The following is a 9915-nucleotide window of genomic DNA, read 5'->3' as shown; positions in this document are numbered from 1 at the left end:
CTAAAAACAACCATAAAATTTACAGTTTATAGATTATACTCTAATTGGCAGAATATGTGGTGTATTCAAGAGGCTTGCAGAAAACCCACAAATGCAAGCCTAATGCTAAAAATGTTCCAGTAGACCTAAACCTCAGATATTTCAAAACAAACCTTGAATTCCTCAGATATATAGCCCAAAGTTCAGTGTACTAGGTTATTCAGGTATCTTGTGTATAATCAATACACTCACTCATTCGTGTGCCACAAATATCAACTTGGGCTCATGGAGCCAGGCTCAGCTTTGAGATTTACATGCAGGACTCTTAAGAGTCAATAGAAAACACATAACAGATCTGCAGGATGAAAACACTGTGTTGCAAATCTGCTCACTTTGTTCAAAACACAAGGAACATTTACGACTCGGGTACTTAGTGCTTAAGGACTGCATTGAGAAACTATTCACTGAAAGACAATAGCCTGCCTTTGGTTGCCCATGATGTAATACTGGACATAATGCAATATAGTAGCAATGGACAAAGAATTAAGGTATCATATTTATATGGAGAGTATTTATTACCATTCAACAGCATAATGAGGCACAAGCCTTAAGGCTAAAATATGAAATCAGGCAAAAAAATGGACAGAAAGGGGCTTAAACCACTGAGTCTTCAATATCAATACCCACAATAGAGGTCATCCGGACCTCTGATCTCTGATTAACAGCACCTCTCCTGCATCCTTCCACTAATGGCATAAGGTTGGATTATCAGAGTATTTGTTCCTTCCATCAACAGTGTTGACTGTCTTCACATACTGTATTTCTGTGAAGCAGTTTGTTGAAACTTGCAGAGCTCTGCCTTAATGTAACATGACAATAACATAACATTGCTGTGCTGATCGTTGTTGCAATTCTGATACTTTTAAAAGCTGCCACACTTAAAAAATCCTAATCTTCATTTACAACTATCTTGCAAGATTAAAACCGTGAAAGGATTTTGCTGTTGTGGGCTGCTATTTACATCCACAATCTAATGCAGATGACTGAACCACTGAGACTGCCTATAGCTTCCATTAGATAGTACACCACGGGCATGCAGAACTCTAGTGTTCATAGAATGAAATTCACGTTAACAGCATACCTCAAAGCAAGTACAATGTACACCACAAAAGGCAACAACAGGTTTAAGCTGTAGATTTGTCCGGACACTCCTTATGTGGAAAAGCCAGAAAAAGAGTAAGTTGGGAAGATGCCTTCTTGAACCAAAATGGTTAAAAACAAAACAAACATACAAACAAAGAAATGCAACAGACTGAGCAGAAGGCAACAAATGCTTCTCCTTCTCTAACGTAAGTCTTCAATGTAAAAGGACCCCCACCCCCCGCCCCCCTGGCATGAGATTGTATTTACCATGTAAAATATTAACTACTGTTAGGCTTCTAAGTCCACACACAAACATTCAGGTTGCTAGGTTTTGATATTAAATGAGAGACTACTGATTGCCAATGCGTAGTCTAAAGTCTTCTGAAGTAGCATATATACTGTTAAAGTTGTGGCACCAAGCACTTGGGTTTTGCTAAGAAGTGTGTATAACAAACAAAGAAGTACATTTAGGACTGAAGGCAGCCTTGTTGCATGTATTTTACTGGTTCCTACAACTTGTAAATACGGGCCATTAACCTGTATTTTCTAATTAACTGGTTATACAGATTAAATATATTTTTATAGTTTAAAGCCTTTTCACTGAAAGGTGCATAAGTCAAACACTTGATATCCTACTGCCCTGTGACTACTAAAAATGCACAAGTATTTGCATGTACTGCAAGTTCTTGAAAAGCTAAATTTGAAATAAAGTGTAGAAACACAGCAGATTGATGTTACTTGGGTTAGGCACTCCTCAGTGCTGCACCAACTGTTTAAACCTTTCAGAAAAGTCACCTCTGTCCCAACCCTGAAAACAAGGACTGCCAGTAGCCAAGAAATTAAATTTAATGTTACAAAAGAAGGCATATCAAAATATCAAACTACACTTGCATGTGGCAGTTGAACAGGTGAGTGCAAGGTTGAAGAAAAAGTTAAAATCTATGAAAAAAATTTAGATTAATGATTACAATACTAGATCAACTTTACACAGCTTGAATTGCAGCTGTTCTTTGCTATTAACTCCCTCCTGCCCAAATATATTGACTTCCTTCAAGTAAAGGAGTTCTCTTACACAAAATGTGTCATGTTTGTTTATATTATTCAGAACAAAACAGTTTTGCTGGCAGAGATTGTGGGTTCGCAGGGACATTTAAGCTTTCATTAAACTGGAAAGCAGTCAAGTCTTTGTGTCTACAAATTTTACATTTAATAGTTCCACAAATTTGGCAAAAGTTCATGATGACGTCTAGGATGTCTTCACCAAATCGTAAACATAAATATGGAAATCATCATCAAACTTGATGAAATAGACAGATGGTTTGGCTTCAACTTGATGAATGACCATGCCAGTCCTTTTTGAGCCATCTTCTTTGGCATATTCCACTTGTTTGCCTACCAGGCTGTCCACAACTTCGCCTGGTTCCCGTTCTGCAGGAGGTGAATCATCTGTAACACAAAAACAGCGTACTTTGGTAGACATTAATGGAATTTTTCAATATGGAAGACAACTGCAGTTTTCTTTAAAACTCATACAAAACAATCAGAAGTTTTAATTACAGAGTATGTAGAAAATCAGTTTTCTTCAGACAAGCACCTAATGACTGCCATGCTCCTAGAAAGTACAATTGCAGAAAAATTTTCAAGTAATACTGTCTTCAGTTTTATTAAGACAAAACCAGCACTTTGATTGGTAAGAGAAGTAAATCTCTTGACATGAAGGTTTACGTACAAGTTACAGAAAATGTCTGTGGATAACTTAATTTAGGCCACCAGCAGAAAAAGGCACTGGGTCTCCTTAGCAGAGAAGTAGTCAAATGAAACCTCCCTCTTCCCACACACATTATTCAAAGTTTCAGTGCATGCATACCACTGCAACAAAAACATCTCTCCTAAGATAAGTATAAGCTCCTTTTTAAAAGGGGCTTTTGACTCCACATTGGAATAATACAGTTGGTGAAGTTTAACCATATTATTTGCTTATCTAGCAAAACCTAGCCAGAAATATCCTTGTATTTTAGATGATGCCTATGCTAAATTTGTATACAAAAAGGCATCATTTGTAACACGCCAATTGCCAAGGGGCTGGTTATAAGAATGTAAGAATATCACAGAATAAATGTGATAAAAGGTAAAAGCACTGTACTGGAGAACTGCAAGCTAACCACACCTTCTTTCTCAGCTTGTCTTTTTGACTAGTTTAGATAAACTTGTGTTTGTATTCCAGTGAGGAATTTTCTTAGTAATGGTCACACCTAATGTGGCTTTTATTCTGGAAATCCTAAGCCTTTGAATTAATGTTTTGTTCCAAGTTTGCATTAAGAATCCCTTACAGATTTCACTCATTTACTTTTCAGTTCTGTGAGCCGTGAAAGAACTCCCAAAGGAGAAAAAAAAACCCCAAACATGAAATGAATAGATTGGATTATACTTACACTTAAGATTCTTCCACAAACATAGGAAGTTTAGCTTTCAATTTTTGTTTCAGTTCCTCTACAAACACACTGTCATACACAGTTATTATCCTCTTAGTATCAGTTTTATGTAAAGACTCTTCCTTGGCAAAAATGCATGTTAAAAACTCTTACATTTTCATGTAGAAGGAACTATGAAGTGTTGACAAAGTTTTAGTACCAGATCCAGCAATATATTTTCCCCTCCCGAAAAAAAGCGTAAAAGGACTTATCTGAATTTTAGTTTCCTCACATATGCAAAGCCTGTATTTGACAGGAGAGAGTTCCCTAGAAATTTTAGTTATGATACTATGGCAAGTTCCATCAAATTTACAGACATACGTCCGAGTATTCTAAAATCTGATTTGAAAAATACTACTCTTAACATCTAATCATTGACTCAAGGACACAATTCAAAACATCAGAAAAGCATTCAGATTCAGGGAAGGTAGCAAATACTTAGAAGTGTTTTTGAAACAGGTAAGCAGTAGGTAGTCTTGTGGTGAGCATGGAGGGAAAAGTGCATTAAAACCAATTAACTCTTAAATGGAAAGCATATAAGCTCTTTCCCTACCTACACACCCAAAGGTGAAAGAAAGCAAAGCAGACTTAAAATACATTCCAAGTCCTTTTTAATAGTTAAGACAAAGAACAAATTATTTGAAGGTTTAAATCTGAAGGAGCTTGCTTTATTTCTTTAGGAAGAAGAAGGTTACGTTTTTCCATTAACATTTGTGGCTCACTCTTTACAAGCAAATACATTGCTTTTTGTTAGAGTGGGAGGGAAAAAAATCTAGAGAGATTATCACAGACGTTATTCAAATAAGCGCCACTTGTTTATTTAGCCAGCAGACTGTTATCAGTGCTAGATCTGAAGGAAGACAGTTTCAAACTCAACAAATTAATTGTAACTAATACTTATGTAAAGCACTATGTAGCCAACCGCTACAGTTATCCCAATTATTAATTTTCTTTAAAGCTCAGATTGCCCCTGTCAGAGAAGTGCATTTTAAATACATGGGAGAAATAAAACTGAAGTATTCTTTAGAAGTTTTTTTCCTCTTTTTATCCAAATCTCTTGAACAATATTGATTCTGTGAAAATACTTCTGTATTAACAGGAAAAGCCCCAAAGACTTCCACTTCAAGAAGGAAGGGGAAAATATCCCTCCTAATCTACTGAAATATTTTTCTTGCTAGTGTGTTGCAACATGTGAGAGAAAACTAATTTTCAAAACATTAGTACTTCTTTCCCCCAAGAAACTACTCAAGAGTTTTTCACACTGAAGACAACTACCCCAACAAAATTAACCTGACTGTATTAGTAGACCCCAAAATATTATTCCCACAAGAAATGCTTCAGAAACACAAATCAAGAGCCATCTCAACAAGCTGTGCTACTTCTGTAAGAAAACAACAGTGGAAAACTTCTGGTTTGTCCGTTTCGATTTAAAAAATCCAAGCATAAACTCCTCCACAGTAGTACATACATATTTTCAGCAGAATTAGGAATAATTATGGAAAATGCTTTTCCTGCCTATATCACTGTTGATAAAAGTAAAGTATTCAGCAGTTAATACAGATGTTCTTTGTTGTGCTATAACATTTCCTAGCTGTGATACTTAAAAAAAACAATAAAATTAAAGGGAGTAACAAGCAAGATTTTTGTTTGTCAACTCTCCTGTCCATAAATAAACCACAGGCAAATGTTAATATAAAAAACTGCCACCGTCCAGAAGAAAACAGTAACTGGCCTACTTACTTGAATCAGGCATAATGCGAAGGTCACCTTCTTTATAATCATCTAAGAGCTGGTACATGTACAAGACGGGATCTTTCTCATAGGTAATATAAAACCATGTGTTCATAATAGGAGCTCGAGCCAAAACCATCCCCCTCCATTCATCTTTTGAGCCATCTTCTGTCTCAAACATGTGTTCCACAGCTTTACCAATCATTGTGTCTGCCAGGTGGGCATCACTAATTCGAGATGAAGCTGAAATGACAGCATTTCATAAGTTCATTCAAAAGTACAGACATATGTCTTTATGAAAAATAATCTTTACCCCGATTGATAAACAAATTTGATTGGAAGTTAGTCAATTCACATACAAAACAAACACTGTCCATTCCAGAGAGTCTACTACTGAAGAACTGCAGAACTTTAGAAATGTTGTTAAAATAACAATATGTCATCGTAATCCCTATGATTAAACAATCATAATGCAAGGTAAAGGGAGATCAATTGAAGCCATAGCAGTGAAGACTCTTTGTATTTTAACTAGACGCTGGAGGGAGCAAGGCAGGCAGGGGAGAAGAGAAAGAGAGGCCAATCACAGAACAGTTCTATGAAGTTATTAATGGAACTTTGGGGTTTGGTTCCCCCTAACGCCACTCTAGACACTGCTAGACAGTCTAGACACTAATTGCTTTGCAGTCAGAAGAAGCAACAGCTTACTCTGTTTATAAACTAGTAATTACTTGGGTAAATATTGAACTTTGCAGTTTGAAAAACCTGCAGTTTAACAATCCAGTGGTAATTCTGAAAATCAAAAAGCCTTGTTACCAATCAAGTTATTTCCCTTAGAAAATGCCTTTTCCCCCCATTATTAAAAGTACTTAAGACAAAGTACATGAGGAAAAATGTGACATTATTACTGTCAGACACAGACAACACAGCCAAGATGGCTTAGAGTTCAAATTTTAACAGAAATATCAATGTTAACTTTACATATGGTTCTTAGGGATAAGAGTCTAAACAAATCTACAGAATGTACTGCATACTACTTAAAGACAGAAGACAACACTGCACTCACTGGTATTATCAAATCTTTGTGGAATCAAGAAAATTTAAATAGAGCATTTAGACTACCTGCCATGTGACAAAAATGAATTTGACTAGTAACATTTAAGTGGTCAGATGTTATCTTGGGGGAAGTCTGGAGAGATTAGTGGAGAACATTTAATAGTAAATGTCAGCTTATATGTATGTGAATTTAGGATAAAAATCCAAAACACTTACCAACTCTGTCCGGAAGAACTTCAAGTGCTGAAACTCTTTCATCTTTGTGCAGTTCTAGTCCATACACACAGTCAAATCCATCATACTTTATAAGATAGAGAGAGGGATTTACAGGAACTTGATCAAGAACTGTGCCCTTCCATTGTGTTACAGGTCCACTCCCTTCTTTCCATCCATGCTGTATTCTGCAGCCTACAATATTTCTTCGTGGCTGAGAAATAGGTTTGCTTGGTCCCACATTGTTTCTATGCTTTCTGTACACAGATACAAATGTAATATTAAACAAGTACATACACATTCAAAATTCTACTCCAGAGAAGAGCTGTATGCTTTAAGATGGCAATGTATTTTATAGCTTAGTTCACCTTATTTGAACCAGGGTATAAAGCACATTACACTACATTGGAAAAAAGAAAACCACAATGAAAAGCAGTGAAACATTTTTGATGTGCTTTATAAGGTCAGTTTCCTAATAGTCATTTCTAAAACTAGTTTGCTTAAGCCAAAATAACTATTTTAGCCCTTGCTACACTGAATGTCAAAAGTAAAACTCACCTGATCAGGTCTCAAAGCACAAAGTTACCTGGCAGTATTGTAACTTCACTACCTTGTTGCTCTCTGCAGAATGGTAAACACAACTCCTGCCCCAGGAGAAAGAAGTCACTGCAAACATTACTGGTGGCTGACTAAAATTCTTCCAAGGCATTTGTTTTCCCTAACCTCTGTATTCACTTGAAGGAAATTTAAGCTTCCTTCTGCATTTACAGATGTTTTTGACTCCAAGTATTTTTAAAGACACATGGTAGCAACAACACTTCTCCAGCATTCCTTTTTAGTATAGCAAAATAAAAGTGATATGTAATGGTAATGGCAATAGAAGGGGTACTTATTAATGTGGAAAACAGATTACATGTACTTTTTTGTCCTGCCTATAGTTTCATGGAAGTTGCATGGAAATTCCATCTGGTGAATAACAGTTGTTGTTCTGATCAACAGTCATGTAAGGTATTTGACAGTTTCAAATCACTGAAAGTGTTATACACATCTTGTTCTAGCCAGTTATTAAAAACACTGGTTAACAGTTTTGAATACAAATGGAAGAAACTAAGGAACATTATGACAGTATATTGGTGATAAGAAATGAATATGATATCTATTCTAGCATGTTACCATGCACTTATTCATTCCTAAAAAGATTATTTAGCAGGTTGCCTGATCAAAATTCTCATCAATGTCAACTAGTTGTAAAATAAATTTTTGCGTTGCTACTTGCAGCATATGCCATTTAAGTGGCAATAAGATATGTACACCATTAGCATGCTTAAAAGCAACGTCTGAAAGAGAAAATCAGTTCCAGAAAACAATATTCTTCCTTAGAGATAATGACCAAAGAGAAATGTCTCCAGGAACGATGAATGTTCTCAGAGGAGTCCCTATATGATCCAAAAAAAGACAAACAATAATCATTCCACTGAAGTCCTGGAAGCAGTCTTGCAGAATAATGCACTCACTACATGACACTGGAATGCATAATGCTGAAGATGTAATCATAACTATTAAAACCAGGATGTGTGATTGCTTCAGCAGCTTGTCCCACCTCCAGACTTTAATTCACCATAAAGATCTTAGCAGGGGGTTTTGTCAAATTTCACTTTTGTTATCATTTGACCTTTCCAGCAAGATCAAACTGCAGCTTTTGTATTCCTAACTTTTACCATGGAAAACCTACTTCTTCTTGCATCTGAACATGTGGTAAGAAAGCACACATCAATAAATAATAGCTATGAATATAGTTCCATGTAAGACAACCAAATAACCAACTCAAACCTCTCATTTCCTCAACAGTGTATTTCTGTGATACACCAAGTAATACAAATGTACATAAAGATTCTACGATGCTATATCCAGAAGGCCCAACACAGTTTTTTCCTTCTGTTTCATTAGAATTATCTTTAAAATTCCACAAAGATTTGCTCTTGAAGACTGGATAACAATTTTCCTAGACATGTTAAACATGGAGCCAGGAAAAACAGAAAACAGCAAGTCCTGGAAATAGCTCTTGGCACATCAGACACATCCTCATTGTAAATGGCCCTGCAATCCCCAAAAGTTTCAGATCCTCTTCCTTATCTTGAAGGCAGTAAGCTGGTAAGTAGAACCTAGTTACGTGAGAAGGTTTCATTATCAGAACTGGATACTTTAGAAACTTTCTAGAGACTACACAGGCAGAAAGATATCTTCCCAGATTTTAAAGTTGTATTTATATGGTCCTCACACAAACTTTTATTTGGCACCTGCTACCAAGGAAACCAATGTACTGCAGAACTGCAAAGGACTGGTAGCAGAAAAATCAACCGTTACTGCAGGGTTGTGCTTAAAAGACAAACTAGCATTTATAAAAAGGAGAATGGCAATTCCCGATAATCCTACCAAGCAAAGTTATCTAATTAGGGTTTGGGGTTTTTTTCGCCCCCCTGATCATCTCATCTCAGAAAAACACCACAGGGTAGAACTAAGGGAAAAAACAGAAGGGTGAAAGAAAACCATACCCCTCAGGTGTGAAAAAACGCACAACCGTGAAAAACAGGAAGGAACACTATAAACAGTATAAATGTAATACAGCAGCAATGGCCAGTACAATTTCAAGTCTTTTATGGTGCCAAGCAGAAAAGTTATTAAAAATAGGACCCAAAACTTGTTATAATTGTGATCTTATTACAGCCTATCATTAATAGCAGAATGATGATGAGAGAATTGTTATTAACTACTTTTCACAATATTCAGACTATGAAGCACATTAGTTGAGGTAAAAGTTTTAAAGTACTTTCTGCAATCCCTCAAAAGCAATCATACAGTTGTGAATTTCATCGTCAGATGCTGCAGGAACCAAGACTACAAGTTAGCTTAAATTCAAAATGGTTGACCAAAAATTCAAAATGGTTAAGTTCACTTGCAGTTAAATTGCAGGTATAACCTGCGCCTCGAAGTCCTTGAATTCCCAACTACAGGAAATCTGGGGAGCCTATGAGGAAAGGATTGTTTTATACTTACACTATTTCTTGTACTCTTTCCTTATGCACCAAGGGTGGAAAGAATGAGATCTGGGAGATTACTGACTGATCTGATGCCAGTGAGGTCAGCTTCGTATTGGCAGAGATTACCACTACCCATTGACAGAGCACTTGGAAGAACTGCCCTATACCCATGGGAACCCTTTCCAAAAGGCTCAACAGATAACTATCATTTAGTAAAGAAGAGTGCAGAAGACTCATCCACACGGCTCATTCTATCACATCCTCAATTACTGAGTCATGCCCTGTTC

General features: G+C 36.4%; 1 protein-coding gene across 5 annotated transcripts in view; it reads right to left on the bottom strand.

Moving 5' to 3' along the window:
• Positions 1 to 530: 530 nt before the first annotated feature.
• Positions 531 to 9915, bottom strand: part of SPIN1 (spindlin 1) — a 55761-nt gene continuing 46376 nt past the window's right edge. For all 5 annotated transcript variants that reach the window (XM_082335716.1, XM_082335717.1, XM_082335715.1 and 2 more), the window contains 3 exons: positions 6594 to 6847; positions 5334 to 5567; positions 531 to 2568 (listed from right to left, as the gene is read on the bottom strand). In XM_082335716.1, the coding sequence (XP_082191842.1) occupies positions 2369 to 2568; positions 5334 to 5567; positions 6594 to 6847 (688 nt within the window). In that variant the 3' untranslated portion in view covers positions 531 to 2368. The remainder of the gene's footprint in view (positions 2569 to 5333; positions 5568 to 6593; positions 6848 to 9915) is intronic.

Source organism: Platalea leucorodia (assembly GCF_965183815.1).
Source record: "Platalea leucorodia genome assembly, chromosome: Z".
Lineage (NCBI taxonomy): Eukaryota > Metazoa > Chordata > Aves > Pelecaniformes > Threskiornithidae > Platalea > Platalea leucorodia.
Note: the sequence above shows the minus strand (reverse complement) of the source record. Positions and strands in the feature narration are given on the sequence as shown.